Here is a 19,374-nt window from a genome sequence, read left to right on the forward strand (position 1 = left end):
GGCATCACTGGGACTGCCTTCAGGTCGCTTGAGTCCTACCCCATGGAGGATCCTAACTTGTGTGTTGGCGAGGAGGGATGCCAAGGATGCACCAGGGATACACAGGAGTGCCCCAAACACTGGTGCTGGATCCTCTCCTCTTCTCTCTAGGCCCCATCATCTTGTCTCATAGTTTCTCATATCAGTACTATGCCAATGATACACAAGTGTACTTTCAGAGGACTATATGGTATTAGCTAGAATATGTCCATGTCTCTCTGATACTGCAGCCTGAATAGGGGAGCACCATCTTCAGCTCAGCCTTGCAAAGAGGGACCTTCTTGTTATCTCAGCTCATCTGTCTATTCAGCACCCCATATCTTTTCCCCTCCGCTCATTACTACTAACACCCATCAAGTCAGTACACATCTTTGCAGTGGTGATCGATGACCAGCTGCCCCTCTTCACAGACCATGTTGTAATGGTTTCTTGGTCTTGCAGATTTACTCTGTACAAGATCCACAAGATATGACCATAGCTATTGGAGTATGCAGAACAGCTCCTTGTTCAGGCCTTGTCACGTTTGCACGACTGCAGCTCTCTGCTGGCAGAAATACCATCATGTGTCACAAAGCAACTGCATATGATTCTGAATGCAGTGGCATATCTAGTGTTCAATCAACCTACACAGGCACATTTGACTTTCTGTTTCCATTGGCTCCCTGTAGCCGCACATATTAAGTTCAAATCCTTGATGCCTGTCTACAGAGTAGTCAATGGGTTAACATCTACTGTATATTTATATGCAGACACTTGTGAGGTCCTATGCTCATTCTCACCCATTCACGTCGACTGATGAAAGGCGTCTGGTGATACCACATGTCCATGGCATCAAATCTCAATCCAGACTCTTTTCATATATAACTCATAGCTGGTGAAATGCGGACCTCCTCAATGTGTTTAAGAGGCATTTGAAGACTCTCTTGCTTGATGAATTTCTGTCTAACTCATGTTAGCTGTTAGGTGTTGTAATCAATGAATTGTAACTCTCTTGAATTTTATTCTGATCTCTTCACTTGGTTTGTAACCTTGTCCTGTAATACTTGTTTCTCAAGCAGTCCCCCAAAGTGATGTTTACTCAATTATCTTAAACTCTTTTGTAAGTCGCATTGAATAAAAGCACCTGCTAAGCAAATGAATATAAATGTAAAAATTGTGTGAATGTTTCAGCCTCTGTATATTCCAAGACCAGGGGGTTTGATATTGTCACACACATGCGATTGGGAGGTAGCAAAAGGGCCTGAATGATAGTAGTACCACACCAGACCAGGGGGTGGTGAGCTGCACTGACTTTCTCTCTCAATCCTCTGCAGACCTTTCATGGGAAATCCTGCTAGGTCTTGGCGTCATGGATGACATCACTTCCGGTATGGGTGCTATTGATGACGTCGCCTCTGGTCCTAAAGATGGCACTTCCAGTTCTGGCGCTATTAATGATGTCACTTCTTGTCCCGATGATGTCACTTCCTGTCCTGGGCCTTTAAAGCCTCCATATTTGCACTCTTAAATCAGTTCTGCTTTGGTCTCCAACCTGTGAACAACTCAATCAAAATGCCCATTTGCACCTAAGTCATAATATATGGGTGGCTGCCCCAAACCAATATTTGGCCTCATTGCATTAATAATTGAATAATATTTTATTGTAGGTCAATTTTAAGAGTAGTATTTATGCCTGTCAGGCTACTGCGTATTTAACATTGACTGAAGGGGATCTTTTGATGGATTCTACTCTGTGCCGAGGTTGTTCTCCACTTTGTATTCAGTAGTGCTGAGACCCCCTCAGGTCCTCCACTACCCTGAATTGAAATAAGTAGGGTTAAGAATGTTTTTCTGTACTCAATTGTATTGTGCCCATCCTTGTATTTCTGCCCATCATCATGCAGAACAGACACTTTTCAAGAGACATAAACACTTAGATGCTGTTTGTATAACACTAAAATGGCTAATTCAGCATGTGGATTAAAGTAATTGTATGCGTTGTGTACCAATTTCCCACCCTGCCAACAGATTGGCGCTTCTGCACTAGACAGTTAAGAGCATGGAATGCACAATCACACCATTCCAAATGTAAAGTAGTGTTACAGCAATCTCCATCATGTTCTGCTATCCACCATCACCCTGTACAGCATCACTGAGACCAAGGCAAGCAGGGTCTGTGTATGGCTTCTCTTTATAAGTCCCAACAATTTATCTAAATTCCACCTGAGACTTGTCAAAGATTTCACTTCAATTCTCCGCTGGATGGGCTTCTGCCACTGCTATTTTTTACCCAAGGTTTTTTCTCTGCCTTATGCGTGTTTTTCATTTACTTTCTTCTTTATGTATGTTTCATGTTTTTTGGTTAATATTGTGTTTTTTTTTATTTAACATCCCTGTGATATTTTCTGATGTTACTTTTATTTTGTGGGTGGAATGCCAAGAGATGGGACTACCCTTAACTCACTTCTAAGGGACCACCTTCAGCTAATAAAGTCAACCTTGAAAGCGAGTCCCTTGGTGGTTCTATTCTTGTCTGACCTTCAAAGAGAAGAGAGTTTTTTGTGAGTATTGATTCTCTGGATCGTTTCATTTTCTGCCCCTGTTTTGTCCTTTGATTATTTGGGTTAAACTTGGGATTTGTTTGCGGTGGTTTGCCTGTTAGGTAAGCCGTTTCTGCCTTCATTTCTGCCTGTCTTTGTCTTTTTTGATCTTTTGTTCCTCGCAATAAAGATTATCATTTGTCAGATCCTTGAAATGAATTTTTGATTTTTTGAAGTCACATTCACTTTTCGGTCTGTGTAGGCCATTGCCAGCCAGTAGAGTATTGGGTTCAGGCCACCTTTGGTTGAGGCCTTCTCTGGGCAGACTTGGAAAGGCCCGGGCCAGATTTATGGGTCTCATAGAGATCTCTTAGCATTTTATTATTTTGTGTGCTGATCATAACAACAGCCACTCCATCAATTAGGCTCTCCACCTTCCAAAGTGCCTGTCCAGGGTTTGTTCCTAGCTCCTGGCTCCAGCATCCTGCAACCCTGATCTGGATTAAGTGGGTTAGAAAATGACATGACATGACCTTCCAAAGAGCTCACAAGTCAAGTCAAGTTTTTTGTCATGTTTACATTGTATAAGGAAATTCTTACTTGCAGGTCCCCTCAGAATAGTTGACAGAAAAGAAAGAGAAAGAATACATAGAAACACAGACTGGTGCCCTGTCTGTGAAGAGCTGTCTGCTACAATAATTTTCTGCAAACCCAGCAATGGGCGTTGAGTGATTTTGAACATGTATTTAAATTTTATTTTCAAGGAACACACACACACACATTTTAGATTTCTAGGCGCTCCTGGTATTGCATTTGTACCTTGGATTAAGACAATACCTTAAGAAATATTCAGACCCTTAAGGGCAGACCTATGACATACTGTAGGTGAAATAGGAATTTATCTGGAATGCATTAGTGGGATGGCAGCCCATAAACACTTGTAGCCGTGCCAATGGGATGATCCAGATGGGACAGGTCTGCATTTTATATGGACATGGTAAAAATCCAAGGCAAATATATTAAAATATGCAGTTTATCAACAATTAGAATAATCAGCTCATCTGAACAGGTAGATGGTGAGAGACCTGAGCTCTCCCAGGGCGCAGTGTTAGTCAACTTGCTATGCACAGAATTAACTCTTTAACACTCTGCCTGATTTTGACATTAAATGGCTAGTGGTTCCTCCTATGACCCTAGCCAATTTTGTTGTACCTGTGCAGTGACAATAAATATACAGTGGAGCCTTGGTTTGCAAGCATAATTCATTCCGGAAACGTGCTTGTAATCCAAAGCACTCATATATCAACGTGAATTTTCCCATAAGAAATAATGGAAACTCAGATGATTTGTTCTACAACCCAAAAATATTCATATAAAAATGATTAAAATATAAAGTAAAATTATGTAAAACAAATTAACCTGCACTTTACCTTTGAAAAGAATCATGGCTGGTGTGAGGGAGACGAGAAAGAGGAGAGGAGGAGGAGGAGGAGAGTTATCGTGTAGGACGACTTTCATTCTAAATAACGGAATCCCTGCTATCTGTTGGCTCACTGGAATCTTTTTCTTTTTTTGCGACTTTAACAAGGAAACCTATCCAATGACAGTTGCTTTTGCCTGAAGAGTCACTACATTTGGACACAAAATTAAAAAAAATACTTTATGCACTGCAAGGTTTCTAAACTCTTTTGGGATTCCCCCCCAACGGGATGATACGTGGAAGAGCGTCCCTAAGCAACCACAGGCTCTCAGCGCTGTAGCAGTTCGCCGTAAAAGTGAATCAGAAAAGATCGCGGTTGTGCTATAAGTGCCTACCGTCGATGGGTGATGCAAGGAACATTAAAAATAGTAAGAGCACAGTATTACTTGGCCACTAACCTGGTCACGACCCTGCCTGACTGCTGTGTCTGCGTATAGGAGAGCGGTAGATCCCGCTACAATAAATAGCCGTGCTGTTCCTGTTTCAAGCTGACTAAAAGCTGGTTTTGCTAAAGTACTGAGACTCAGCCTTGTGTTTTGGGGTACATGACAGGGACTCGCACGTTACAACACACACGTGGTCACCATGCTATAGTAAACAATATACACTCATACGGATGTTGACTATATGAGTGAGGCAATCCGACTGAGACCGAGCCAAACATGAGAGACAATTACCCGCAGTCCCGCAGTGAGATCACGTTGGGATCACGTAACACTCGGCAGACAAAGCGCATAAGTACTACTTGTATTGCAAGACCTCGCTCGTTCATCAAGTTAAAATTTATTAAAAATTTTAGCTTGTCTTGCAAAACACTCGCAGACGAAGTTACTCACAATCCAAGGTTTTACTGTATAGTATTCATTCATTCAGAATGGGATGGTCACTTAGGGTGGGTAGCAGCCTTAAAACTCCTCTGCTACTAAAAGGGTTTCATTTTATCGCATTACTATTCTTCAAGTTGTAATGGTGTGCTCTGAGGAGGACATTATATAAAACAAAGAGTGCAATTTTTTTTGCTTGTACTCTTAATGTTTTTTTTTTTTATTCTCTTAATTCATTATGTTGCCCCAAGACCCTTTATTGGAATAAATTGCTTTTGAAACTAAATGAGTGAATGGATGAATGAATACATGAATGAGATTGTGCTCATTGCCATTATATGTTGAAGTGTGACATTTTTTATTACCTTTGCTGTAAATTCACAAGACACTCCCCACAGGGACAAGTGTAGTGATTTTTTAAAATTTTTTGTTCATTGTTTACGCACCTTTGTAAAAGAGGAGAGCACAAATCAACAAACAAATGAGCAAAGTCCCGCTTTTCTTTTTTAGGTCAAAGTTTACATCAGGTTTCATTTACCTTTTCTGAAATATAAAGGTGGCTTATCTCATCACCCCATACAAAAGTACACACTGTTGTAACTCCCGTTTCACTTTCTCTGGTGTGGCCCTCTGAGCAGGAAGCCCTGGCCATTGTCAGTCGTCTTTAAAGTGATTATCAAGGACCTGAGGACGAACTTTGAAGATCTGCAGGGCTTCAGCTGAGCCCCTTTGCTGAATTCTGAGCTCCTTGATGAGTATACAAATGCAAGGAATAAAATTATAAAACCAACCTCAAGGCTTTTAATGAAACCGGCAGCATCTGCAACGACATTTTCATGTGTCAGCATGGCGCCTTTAGGGTCTCCTAGTGGGCAGAGAAGCAGGGCAAAAGTGAGATGAGGAACTGCACAACACTTTGATAATGTAAAACTTGTCAATCTGAGGACCCATATAAAGAAATCAGGGCCATACTGGGATCCAAGAAGAGGATTATTACCACAGTGACAGCAGAATCATACATAGAAAAATAACTACGGCCATATAATAAGAAAGAGGAAAACCTTTTGGTTCTGTTTAAGCATATTTCTGACAACAAAATTATTCAAAGAACAAAAGTGAAAAGCAAATTTATTGTTAGTAGAACAATAATTATCAGTTAAAACAGGGAATAGACTCCTGAAGTACTGTATAATCACTGCCAGTGTAAATGCTTAGTTGTAAGCTTAGGCTGCTGGAAGAGGTGCTGGTGAGGCCAGCAGGAGGTGTCTACCATGTGGTCTTAATGTGGACTTCATTGCCCCAGTAGAATGATGGGGGTACTTTGTTGTAAAAATGGCACCGATGTTCAGATGAGATGTAAAACCTGACTCTCTGAGGTCACAAAAGATCTCCGGGTGTATCCCGATGCCCAGGCTAAATTGCCCTCCATGGCCTAGTCATTCTGCCCCTTCCTAATCATCCCCTGTCTCTAACTGTCTCTCTCTCACGACTTCACCACCTAACAGCTCACGTGTGACGAGCGTACTGGCACAATAATGGCTGTCGTCACATCATCCAGGTGGATGCTGCACATTAGTGGTGGTTGAAGTGGCTCCCCACTCACTATGAAAAACACTTCGAAAGTACCATATAAATGTAAATAACTGTTATTTAGTAAAGCTGAGAGAAATACACTCTTTATAATGGGAGCAGCAGGAGGGGCTGGTGGTTTTTAAATGGGTAGTATGAATGGCCACTTGACTTGACTGGCACTAAATAAGTAGTCAAAAATGAAGGAGTCAATGCAGGGTGATTACCTTGCCTTAAATACCACTTTTCAAATGAGCTTTACCTTTCATTAAACATCAGTTCACAAATTGTTCAGTACAGGTTGTTCAGTTTTCATTTAGCAATTCAATTAACTGAGTACAAAAGGTTGGGTCATGTAGCTAAATTATTGCTAAAAATGTATGCACTATCTGTATTTTATTTGGGGGATAGGATCATTTCTGATGAAGAATTCTGCACGCAGTCCAGTCTGACATGCTTAGTGCTGTCAACTAACATCATGCTGAACGTCGAGGGCTCTGCTCTACGGCCTTTCTCATTCTTTTGATATTCTCTCACATTCTTAGAGCTCGTTTATACTTCACGCTCAGAACACGTATGTGCATGCATCATGGCTGCTACACGTTCCCAGCATTCATTTGACGCGTCCTCTGAGCAGGTCCTCATAAATTAATGCAATGCGAGTTGCAGTACCAGCAAAAAGTCTGGGGGGGGGCGCAGTGTGATAAAAGTCAGAATGTGACGTAAGAGTCTCTGTTTACTATCTACATGTGACAGAAAGACACTTTGAGGATCCTCCAGGATCGATGTGCGCGCTTCAATGTTTGATGAATGGTTCGATATGGTGAAGCAAATTGCTGACATACAAATGTATTCATATTTCTTTTTGCATATTCCAAAATGTAAAGGACATGATACAATTTAAAGGTCTCACATAATGTGTTTTTTTTTTTTTTGCACCTGCACAACAGCGTCAGAATGTACAGCAGCATATTTGAGCCATAGAGAAAATAATTAAGGACATGGTGAAAAGGTCTATTTTGTGATTAAAGTGGAAACTTCGGCTTTAATCTCAAATTTTCCACTTTAACCTCGTAATTTACTTTATCATTAAAGTAGACCGTCATAAATGTCATCTTCAAATCGACCCAGTTGTTAATCGCTACGTGCTTCTGGGGCTTCCTCCTGAACTGACAGCAGCAGCAAACAGCAATCACCGAACAGAACACATTACATTTATAATATTCCAGCACTCTGCACATTTAGAATCCTTAGATTTACAGTATATTTGATATCATTTTCATGATGAAATGCATTACAGTATGTATGTAACATTTTACAGATAAGTCGTTAACTTCATTTAAATAATGAATACTGTTAATAATTACACATGTTGTGGTCGGCATGGTGGCAGAGTGGTAAAGCTGCTGACTTACAGTAGTCATTAGCTATTATGTGGTGAAGTGGTGAGAGAGAGAGAGCCAATTAGAGATAGGGGGTGATTAGGGGCCCAGAATGACTAGGCCATGATGACCTGGATATTGGGATGCAGCCTGCTCTTTATGAAGGCCACAGAGAGTCAGGGCCTTGGTTTTATGTCTCATCTGATGCCACCATGTTTACAGCACAGTATTCACGCCACAGCACTCGGGCATTGGCATCCACTTTCAGACCACAGATTAAGCATATTCCCCCCCATAGATCTCACCAACACCTCTTCCAGCAGCAACCCAAGCTTTTCCTAGATGGTCTCCCATCCAAGTACTGTCCGGGCCCAAACAGGCTTAGCTTCAGGTGAATGACCTGTTCTGAAGTGCAGGTGATATGGCTGCAATCTTTGTGTATTCATGACGGCTGATATTGTTCAAGAAATTGCCAAAACAAACTTCAGTAAAAAATCTTTTGTTATTATTATTATTATTTCTCCAGGTCTCGTATATTTTCTAACTCTTGGAGGGCCCTTAAATGTTTGTTTTGACCAGCATGTCAACATGGGTAATTCACCACCTTCCTTATATAGTGTTTTTCAACCCCAGTTTACCTTTTTAAATTCATTGACAACCCAATAGCAATAATTACAAACCACCCCCTTTGTGAAACGAGTGTAATCAGGGGTCCCCTTTGGTTAAATAACCTCACGTAGAAACTGGGAAACATATCACGCTGTACTGCTGATCATTTAAGTAACCCACCGTGACCCACTCGCAAAGCACAGATGAATCCCATGTTTGAGAAATAGTCTAATATCAATCCGATGTGCAACTGCGAAGCACAAAGTTTGGTTTGTACAACTCCATCCCGGCAATTAAAGTATGTGTACTGGTGTCCCACACAAGACCTTCCCAGAGCCTCAACTGGAAAGACCTGTACACTTTGTGACCATCATACATCTAATTCGAGATATGGCCAGTCCCAAAATCGACGAATGGCTGTAATGGTTTCACCTTCAGCCTGCATCTCATCTCCTCATCCTATTTATTACGAAACTCTCACTGTCGCAATCTCAGTCAGTACAGGAATGACATCAGAGTTACTGTTCCAGGGCAGTCATTTGCATTCACCCAATAGGCTTTAAAATGAGTCTCTAACATCACCAATGAGGAAGTGTATGAAAATGCGCACAAAATTCCATGTTTGAGCTCAAAAAAGGGACTCTTTGGTTCTCATTCCCAAAACACATGTGCATAATGCTTAGAGCCTGCACTTAAAAAATCTGTCATTATTCAAAGTTTATTTAATCGGTTTATTTAATGTGTCGAGTTACGGCCACAAGTTGCATCTGCCAGGGATGAGTCACCCATAGTATGAAGAGTCATGCACGCTGTTTAAAGTTGATTGGCTAATGGTGAATATCTGTCTTGGAACAACAACTTCCAGGAACACACAGAACCTCGAAAATATCAGGTTGACTTCCTTCACGTTGGTAACTTTGAAACTACAACTTTCTATGACAACTAATGTGAGAACTTCTAGGAGTACCCAGTGGAAAATCTATGCCAATAAGGGGAGAATTTGCAGAGCCCACCTAAGCCGAGGTTTCATCAGACTTGTGAAACACTCCACCACTGAGCCATCTGGTTACTTACTCAGATATATTAAAGAACCTTTCACGTTATGATGGTTTTGTAATGCAATGAAATTTATTTTAGATTGCAACTAGACCCCCGCGACCCTGTTCAGGACTGAGCAGGTTAGAAAATGGCTGGCCGACAGACGTACAGCAGACAATTAAAGCCAAACTCACCTGTGGTGCCACTTGTGAAACATACAATACTAAGGTCTTCTGGTTTTGGGGGCTGTGAAAAGAAATGTTTATTAAATTAATGGATTAGTCATCCAAATATATGAAGAATTAGAGACACAAACACAGAGGCATCAAATGACAAATAACTTACAATTGGTTTTCTTAAGTTGTTTTTCCCTAGTTCCTAGAAGCACAAAATAAAACAAGAAATTAATGTATTAAATTTGTACAAAAATGCAAAAGAAGAGAAAATTCACTTGTGTGGCTTAAACACGTTTCATACAGTAGATGTCCTCAAGTAAACCTTTGGGATTTCATTAGAAATGCTGCTCCTCACAGGGATTCACGGCTGTACCCCCTACGGAGTTCTTCTAATTCATATTATGCTTGCAAATTAACCACAAGATGAAAAACTTTGCAGCTGATGTACAGGAGGCTCCAAATAACCCAGCAAAGGTTTGATGTCACTTGAGATTAATGGAGCGGCAGAGCATCAATTTCAAAAGACGCTGTCCCACTAACGAGGGGAGGATTACAGTGAGTTGAGATGTGGAACGGAATACGGGATCTAGTTATTGAATTTGTCATTTTATACTTTTCGAGGAGGATTTGTGCCAGTTAAAATATGCACCGTCAATGCACCTGTCAATTTTGTTTTTAATGTAACCTGCATGTTCAAATTCAGGCTCATAGTTGAGCTGGAACCAATGCTTCAAGGTGGAAATGGATCTGAAGCTGACTTAATGGGGAACACACAAAGATAGGTTAGGGGAATTCTAAAAGGGCAAAGTCTTTGGACTGTGGGACACAAAACATCCAGTCATCCTGGTTCTAAAGCATACTGTATATACTGCAATCCTATTGTTTTAACATATAAGATAAGGCTTGGTGATTGAACACTAACATTTCTTTTATCTATTTTATTTCTCTCCTCATTATACAGAAAACGTAACATAACCTGTCCAAACCTGTTAATCCACCTCAGGGTCTTGGGGATGACAACCATGTCTGGTGCCACTCAGAAACGAACACCGGCTCCATCGTATGGCTCATTTTTCATTCAGAATTGCATTGTGTGCCTTTGGGATAGGGGGCAAAGTCCCAAGTACCCAGAGAAAACCCACCAAGACACAAGGTGAACATAATAACTGCACACACACATTAAGATGTAGGAACCACCCCTGGCAGAGATGCCAGTCAAGCGCTGAGCACACTCATCCATACACTACTTGGCCAATAATTTAGTTACAAAGTAACCTAACCTATGTATATTTGGGATGTGAAAGGAAACAGGAGGGTAAAGTGAAGACGTGCACCGATACAGGGAGAACATGCAACCTGTTGTTGAAGGAGAACAGACATCCCCACTGACAGGAAGGATAGTTTCTAACCCAGATAAGAGGCCAGAGTTGAACAACAGATGAAGAGGTGACTGGGACAGGAAAATAACTTTGCGTCCAGCTGGCACAATATAATGGATGGAATGAGAAAAGCCAAGAATGGTTCCATTCCCCATGTGCCAATGGTCCTCGTATAGGAATCCAATTGGGACACTCGCAGGGGTGCTTGGGAGATGGAGTCCCTGAGTGTAGCCCTGTCAGGGTCCCTGGGGATCAAGAGAAGGGGCTGTCAGGGGAGGACCTCCCTATTCTCTCCATGGCTTCCAGGAAGCTACAGCATGACACCAGAAGCATTCCTGGGTCTGGTTTATAAAGGAGCCCACGGCCACACAGAGTCAGAGATGGGATGCAGCCGGCAACACTCAGTGGAGGAGAGGAAGAAGGATTGGTGATTTATCATTCATTTATTTTATAATTATTGCACATTGCTGGAAAGAGGTGTCTGTAAAAGGTGCTTGTGTAAATAAATACCTGTTATTTTATTCAGATAAAGTCTGGTGTTATATTGTATCTTGGGTTTGGGGCTCTCTGGTGCCCCCTTGTGGGGCACACTGTCTTCAGATGTCACCCAAGGAGGCTGGTGCTAAGCAATGTGACAGGGCAGTATAAAATATTATCCATCCATTTTCCAACTCACTGAATCCGAACACAGGGTCACGGGGGTCTGCTGGAGCCAATCCCAGCCAACACAGGGCGCAAGGCAGGGAACCAATCCCAGGCAGGGAGCCAACCCACCATAAAATATTAATCTCCCAGAAAAAAAGTTTTAGTTATGCTTGAGTCATTCATCTCGACAATGGTGTGGTGACCAGAAAAAGTTCAGGGCTGTTGTTTTAACTGCTCTAAGATTCAGGGTGACTTTGACACGTGATGAGTTATCTTGGTTGTCATGCACAGTAAAAGTGCGGGTTTTTTGTCGTTGTTTGCTCACAGGCTTGGTGTGCAGATGCCTACTAAAAGCGCTCCGTACTCTGAGCTAGAGCACCGGCCTGTAAAGCAGCATCTGTTTCATTCAATTCAATGCAAATGTATTGCTGAATAATTCTGGATAATGTTTAGTTCATTATTAAAGGCTTCCTGACAGATATCTTTGTCGTGGACCGGTTTTTTTTTTACCTATGCTGCACAGACAACATGACAATATTGAAGCCTGCGTGTTGCTTCTTGCCAGCACTGACCCAATAGATTCAGGCTCACTGTATGCCCGTTCAGTAGCTTCCTATCTATCCTTAAAAAGACAACTAGATGGGAATTTTATTTGTGACGTTGCAGGCTTTCCATTTTTATAGGCAGCCCTGCCACTGGTGATTGAATTAAGTGACTCGTCCCTGACTGATGTGACTTACAATATCATAAGCTGAGAATGTCACCAAGACTGTACCTCTGTTTCCTGCATTGACAAGACTTCCACGCTGCACTTTGCTCCTCGTTCCTTCAGTTCTGAGTCAAACGAATCCATCAGAATGATGGTGTTGAGCACAGGAGTGAGGCCTTTCTCACTGTTTGACAAAAGAATTTCAGCTTTATCAGGCTTGTCGCAGATCACAGTGGAAATCTCGGCTGCAGAAATAAATAGAAATAAGAATGATTGAAAAGTACTGTTTTACTATACATACTGTACATTGGTCAGCTCTGTAGCTTCATAAATCCCCTGCCCTGTTCTTGAATCCTAACTCCAGTGTTTACACGTTCCCCCTATGAGTCTCCAGTTTCCTTCCAGCACCTCAAAGACATGCACTTTAGGCGACCTGGCAACACTAACATGGCCCTGTGTGTATGCGTGAGTGTGACCTGCGATGCAATGGCACTCCACCTAAAGTTGGCTCCTGCCCTGCACCTGATGTTACTGGGGGAGGCTCTGGCTGCCTCTGACTCTGACTTTGTTTCGACAGGTTGGAGAATGTCATGTGGTGTGTCTTTTCTGTCTTTTTATGCACATTCACCTTTGTGGGTCAGTCTAAAGGTGGCTTACGTTTGCCACTAAAACTATTTATGATGTGCTTGTAAATTTGCGAAATCTCTGAAGACTTGGGGAATGGGGTCTTGATGGAAAAGAAAGAAACCAATTTCATTCAGAAAAAAGGCTCTAGCCACCACAGCTTTAACAATGTTCTCATTGCTTCTCATTCCTTTTGCATATGTTCATTATTTTTCAACCTGTTTGTTTAGTCCAGGTTCCTAGAGATAACCTTGGATAACATCTTTTAATTCTTGTTATAATTTCAAAACATTGATGCTGGGGGCTGAAACCTATCCTGGAAGCCATGTTGGAAGCAGATCTGGACAGGTAACCCATCCATCACAGGACCGACCCATTCGCACACACAAAACACACAGTGACAGTTCAAAGTTATTGGTTCACCTGACCAGGGTGTTTGTAAGGATGTGGGAGAAAAATCCACACAGACAAGTGGAGAAAGTGCCAAGTCCACATGGACTATGACTGGCTGAGGGGATTGAACTACTGATGTAAAATACAGTATTGTGCCCTCTCAGATTTATAATTATAAAACAAAAATAATCAAAAAGAAGAAGAAAAAGTCAGAATTAGCGCTAGTCACACTAATTCAGGGTTTTAAAAGAAATATAATGATTTACTTCAAGAGGTAGAAGTACATAATAATAGAATAATTATGGAAGATATTTGTGTGCTTCAACTGAAATGATTCATGTCTAAATATTTCAGGCGCGGTGGTAGCGCTGCTGCCTCACAGTAAGGAGACCAAGGTTAACATCCTGGGTCCTCCCTGTGTGGAGTTTGCATGTTCCCCCCCGTGTCTGCGTGGCTTTCCTCCCACAGTCCAAAGACATGCAGGTTAGGTGAATTGGTGATGCCAAACTGACCTTAGTGTGTGGGTGTGTGTTCACCCTGTAATAGACTAGTGCCCTGTTCAGGATTTGTTACTGCCTTGAGCCCTGTGCTAGCTGGAATGGGCTCCCACAACCCTGATCTGGATTAAGTTAGTTAGTAAACAACATGACAGGTTTAAATATTGTCGACTATAATAGTAATTTGTTATTTTTCATCCTCTGAGACCAAATCCCTACTTCTTCTTCTTCTTTCGGCTGCTCCCATTAGGGGTCGCCACAGCGGATCATCTTTTTCCATGTCTTCCTGTCCTCTGCATCTTTCTCTGTTACACCCACCACCTTCATGTCCTCTCTCACCACATCCATAAACCTTCTCTTAGGCCTTAGAGGACTAGATCCCCACTAAAGGATCAAAAATCAAAAATAACACATTCATAATCACTGACCTCGAAATAGTCTAAAATGATACCCCACATGCTTATGTTTGATATTTATCATTTTTAAACCTTCTGGGAGTGCCACTTAGAGGGCTAGCCCCACCGGTAAAGAATCAGATATCCAAAATATTATCATGTTCGTGATCAGCAACCTCAAAATAACATAAAATGACACCACACATGCCTATACTACCAATCCCCAGTTTTTAAAAAATTTGTGAAAAGGAGTAACATTGATCTCTCGTATCCCATCAGAGGGTGAATCCCTGGGGTCGGCTGATGTGATGTGCTGAAGACACCTATTGGTTTATTCTTTATCAGAAGGATGTAATTTCTTGCTGACAATATGGTCCAAACATTGCCTGAAAATGAGGGGTTTTCATGTCTAGAGGACCAAAAATAGGGGGGAGCCCATAAAAAGCTTGATGTCTTCCATAACTAAACAGTAAGGCAAGTCAACTGTATATTCCCATGTTGGGGTTTTGAGTCAGTGAATCAAAAGGCATCGGACAAAAAAAGATCTGAAGTGATTTCAAGGCATTCATAAGTAATTCTCACAAAAGTGCAAAGCCACAATTTTTAGATTGCATCTCAAGGTATCGCCAGAGCAGTAAGGACAGTGCCACAAATAAATGAGGCAAAAGAGTTTTAATGACACAATAGGTTTCAATTTATTCTTCTTAAGTGTGCTTCTTCTTACAGAGCAAACAGATCGACAGAGGATGCCGTTGCGTTAACAATAAACAGTGTCCTCACCCACCTGGAAAGAGGAAATACATATGTAAGAATGCTGTTCATAGATTACAGCTCGGCATTCAACACCATCATCCCCTCAAAACTCGTCTTGAACCTTGACGACCTTGGGTTGGGGACGACCATCTGCAGATGGATTTTCTCTTTCCTCACAAACAGGCCCCAGGTGGTCATTTTAAACACAGGAGTGCCGCAGGGCTGTGTGCTTAGCCCCCTCTTGTATTCCTTGTTCACCCATGACTGTGTTGCAAAACACAGCACAAACACCATCATCAAGTTTGCAGACGACACAACCATCATAGGCCTTATCACTGACAACGATGAGATGGCCTACAGAGAGGAGGTGCTGGCATTGAGTAATTGGTGCCTAGATAACAACTTGTCTCTTAACGTCAGCAAAACCAAGGAGATGATTGTGGACTATCGAAAACAACAAGGCAGAGAACACCAGGCCATCTACATCAGCGGCATAGAAGTTGAAAGGGTTAACAGCTTCAAGTTCCTCGGAGTAAACATCACCAAGGATCTCTCGTTGACCCTTCACATAGACACTGTGGTCAAGAAAGCTCGCCAGCGGCTCTACTTCCTGAGGAGGCTAAGGAAGTTTGGCATGAATGCCAACATCACCTCAAACTTTTACAGGAGTGTGGTCGAGAGTCTGCTGACGGGCTGCATTACCGTCTGGTATGGGAGCTGCTCTGCCAGCAGCCGGAAATCACTACAGAGAGTGGTAAAGGCAGCAGAACACATCACGGGCAAGAGTCTTCCTGCCATTGAAGACATTTACCTCCATCGGTGCTTGCGTAAGACAAGCAGCATCATAAAGGACCACAGCCATCCAGCACGCCAGCTGTTCTACTTGTTACCGTCTGGCAGACGATACAGGAGTCTGGCTGCTCGGACAACAAGACTTAAGAACAGCTTTTACCACCAGGCCATTCGACTCCTCAACAGCAACACCTGAACACTTACACACACTTACATTACATCTACATTGCACTACTCACACACAAACTGTACCTGCACACACTCAGAATACTGACTGGAACATGCATCTGCACTTTATGGAATATGCATCTGTACTTATAAAACATTATCTGTGCAATAACTGTCATTTGTACTTGCTGCTCATTCAACTCATATTGCTCTATAACTTCTTTTAAAACGTACACATTTTATTTTATATGGCTTGTCTATTTTTAACTTGTAATCTTTTTTTAAGCTTTATTGGATCTAGGCTGAGTGACTTGTTTTTCTCGTCATACACATTTCATTGTATGTTGACCCTGTGTTAACCTATATATGACAAATAAACCTAAACCTAAACCTTCTTAAGACCCCAATTACAAATATTTCAGAAAAAGAAATGTAACATAAACACAAAAAACAATGATTAACAAAAGCAGATAACCATCTCTATATGTATATAGTGTAAAATCCAACATATGTCTGTCTGTCTGTAGGTTTGTCCGCTTTTCATGAGAGAACTACTTAACAATTTTTTTCTATAATTTGCTTGAACATTCCAGTTGATTTTGCGACTTCTCTCATAGCCCTAAGTATCATAGTTTGCTTGCGGCACCAATTTATTTGCACTAATTCGAGAGAGATGCAGCGGGCCGAGGGTAGTGGAGCGAGGCCCTCCAGCCTCTGGGCGTTTCTTACATCCGCTTAGATAGCGAATGAGAAAACTGCTTAACGGATTTAGATCGGGTTTTTTTTTCTAGAATTTCCTTGAACATTCCGGTTGATTTTGCGACTTCTGTCGTCATGCTAAGAATCATAGTTCGCTTGCAGGATTGATATATTCGTGCTAATCTGAGACAGAGGCTGTGGGCCGAGGGGAGGGGAAAGCGTGACATCAGGAGTGGGGATTCGGTCTACCTCTGTGATTTGGAGTGTAACTTGCCTCCACTTAGCTAGCGATATCTTTTTGTTTATTGTTTTTTAAAGTCTGTCCTGTTTCACTACTACACGAATGGAGCCACGAGAGACAGCTAGTTATGCAATATGTACAACAATACACATATGTCTTCCATCTGCATACTATCGTATGGCAACTGTACAGAATAACCTGACATGAAATATAAATATGTCGAAGGACATATAACTGTATACAGATATAAATATGCGAAAGTATTGTCAAGCATGTATGCTTGGGGACTTTCCAAGGGGTCAAATAAGCAGTGTAATCCAAACTTGCCACTAACTGAGTCTCTTTTTCTCCACAGCACAGAGCCAATGCCTGAAGACTCTGCCTAACCCCACCCCAATGGACGTCGGAGGTGGCCGCCCTTTCCAGGAGCGGGCTAATATAAACAGAGATCCCAGCGATGGAGGTTGTCTTTTGACCTGGTCTCTGTAAACCCAACTGCAAGACATGTGAGGAGCACAACTTTCCTTTCTTTTATTTTGTGTCCTATGGGACTCCAACTTATTTTGTAAGACAGCTTATTATCAAACAGTGTTGTGGCCAGGTTGGCACCCCAAATATTGCCAATGCCTCAAAAAGTTTCTTGATTCACATTATATATATATAAAATAAACAGGTGAATTTACTCTGAATCATAAAAAAGGGCAGTCACTATATAATGTTCAGGTTTTTTATCCGCTCGGTCACAAATGGAGTAGCGTCAAAATATCTGTCCACTCTCTAGGGTATGACATGCATTCACAGTTCTGTACATTATGAGAAATTGTATCGTTAGGAACTCTGCAGATACACTCTGGGCTAGGGATTACTGTACTCTTCATGTAAAAAGACAATTGACACATCTACTGTGTCCGGAACGGATTGTGTTGGTGGTTTTCTAAAACTTGGTAGGGCATTTCATATCCTGGAGGTCTTTCTCTGTTGGTTATACCACTATGAACTTCGCTGGGCATTGCCTGAATCCAGTATTTTTCTGTTCATATCAAAATTTTCTTCACAATGGATCCTTGCTGTTCTTATTGATTGTTGTCTAGATTTTAGCCAATTTAAAGAGGCCCTAGTGATAGATGCACATTCCCAATGATTTTCCTGTAATCCTGCTGTAAGGTCTTCATAAAGTTAGGGGAATTGTAGCTGAGTTTAGGAAGCCAAAAAAACAAAAGTTACCTTGATGCAACCAGTAATAATATGAATAGTCATATTAAGCCACCATTCTGCTATAATGGAAAAAGTAAAACAGATCAGAAAAAAGCCACTAGAAGATAAGAGTAAAAACACAGAAAAATCTCAGCTCCCTACACTGAAATGTGCCATGAAAATTCACATTGCATCCAGAAACATGGATCATCTTTTTTGCAGTGAGCAGATGGTACACTCGTCCTGAATGACAGCTTCTTTTAAAATGCTTTGGGAAATGGAGTACAAAGAACAAAACTAGAAGAATGGTATGATTTGCATTTATATTACATTTTTCTGAATTTTCACTGCGTCTGTCTTAAGTTCTTCTTGCTTTTTTTTGGTGTATTTTGATGTGGAGAATTTATTTTCAATACTTAGAAAATGATTCAAATGCTTTTTAAAAACTTTTAAAATATTTTGTGTTTCACCAGAACATCGTGATTGTTTTCTATGCCTGCCACCATTAAGTGAACTTTTTTCTTTACAGTTTTTATGGTTTTGTTCCTATGAGTTGACCTGGATTGCATATAGCATAATGTCATCAATGCAATCCTTTAAAAGGTCAATGCTTTGCATTTTTTGTCATCCGAGTTTATGGATTTTTCAATGTAAAACCTTTGCGATAGTGTGCTTTCTTTAGGAAGTTTTGGTATTAGAGCCTTTGTTTTGTTTTTCAACTTTAATTTCTGGTTGACAATTCCATTTAGAGATGACAATAAGTTTGACTTTTTGACTCGCTTTAACAGACTGAAAAACAGGCTGAAGTCACAACCAGGAGTGCATCAGAACTCAACGGATCACCCAAAACTCAGTCAAAAGATAAACATTACAAAATTTTGTAACTGCCTAAAATTTATTTCCCTGATTTACTATTAAGAATTCGTAACAGATTTTTAAGGTTTTAATTCAAAATCTTGGACAAGGTTTATTGGCACAGAGCTGGCTTAAATACTACTGTGCTGACCTCACATCATGTGACTGCTGGGAAATGCTCCCTAGCAACAGCGACACAGCAACAGTAACAGAAAGTGGCGATGTCTATTAGAAAAATAAAATGACATCCAAAGAAACACTACATAAAATAACAAATACACAAACATAATAGAGCCTCTTAAAATAGCTAAACCCAGAAAGAAAAATTATTTTCATAAATTAGCCTGTCAGTTCATAGCACTTCTGTAAAGGGAAATGATGACTCATACTGCCA

The 19,374-nt window shown here is 41.2% G+C and overlaps 1 protein-coding gene across 1 annotated transcript in view; it reads right to left on the reverse strand.

Moving 5' to 3' along the window:
• The window catches only part of acsl5 (acyl-CoA synthetase long chain family member 5), a 94,536-nt gene that overhangs the window by 43,482 nt on the left and 31,680 nt on the right, over window positions 1–19,374 (reverse strand). Inside the window, exons 7-10 of the mRNA XM_051922175.1 lie at window positions 12,436–12,614; window positions 9,806–9,838; window positions 9,655–9,706; window positions 5,654–5,727 (exon numbers count right to left, since the gene is read on the reverse strand). Of these exons, the coding sequence (XP_051778135.1) occupies window positions 5,654–5,727; window positions 9,655–9,706; window positions 9,806–9,838; window positions 12,436–12,614 (338 nt within the window). The remainder of the gene's footprint in view (window positions 1–5,653; window positions 5,728–9,654; window positions 9,707–9,805; window positions 9,839–12,435; window positions 12,615–19,374) is intronic.

The sequence above is a fragment of the Erpetoichthys calabaricus genome, chromosome 2, assembly GCF_900747795.2.
Source record: "Erpetoichthys calabaricus chromosome 2, fErpCal1.3, whole genome shotgun sequence".
Taxonomy (NCBI): Eukaryota; Metazoa; Chordata; class Cladistia; order Polypteriformes; family Polypteridae; genus Erpetoichthys; species Erpetoichthys calabaricus.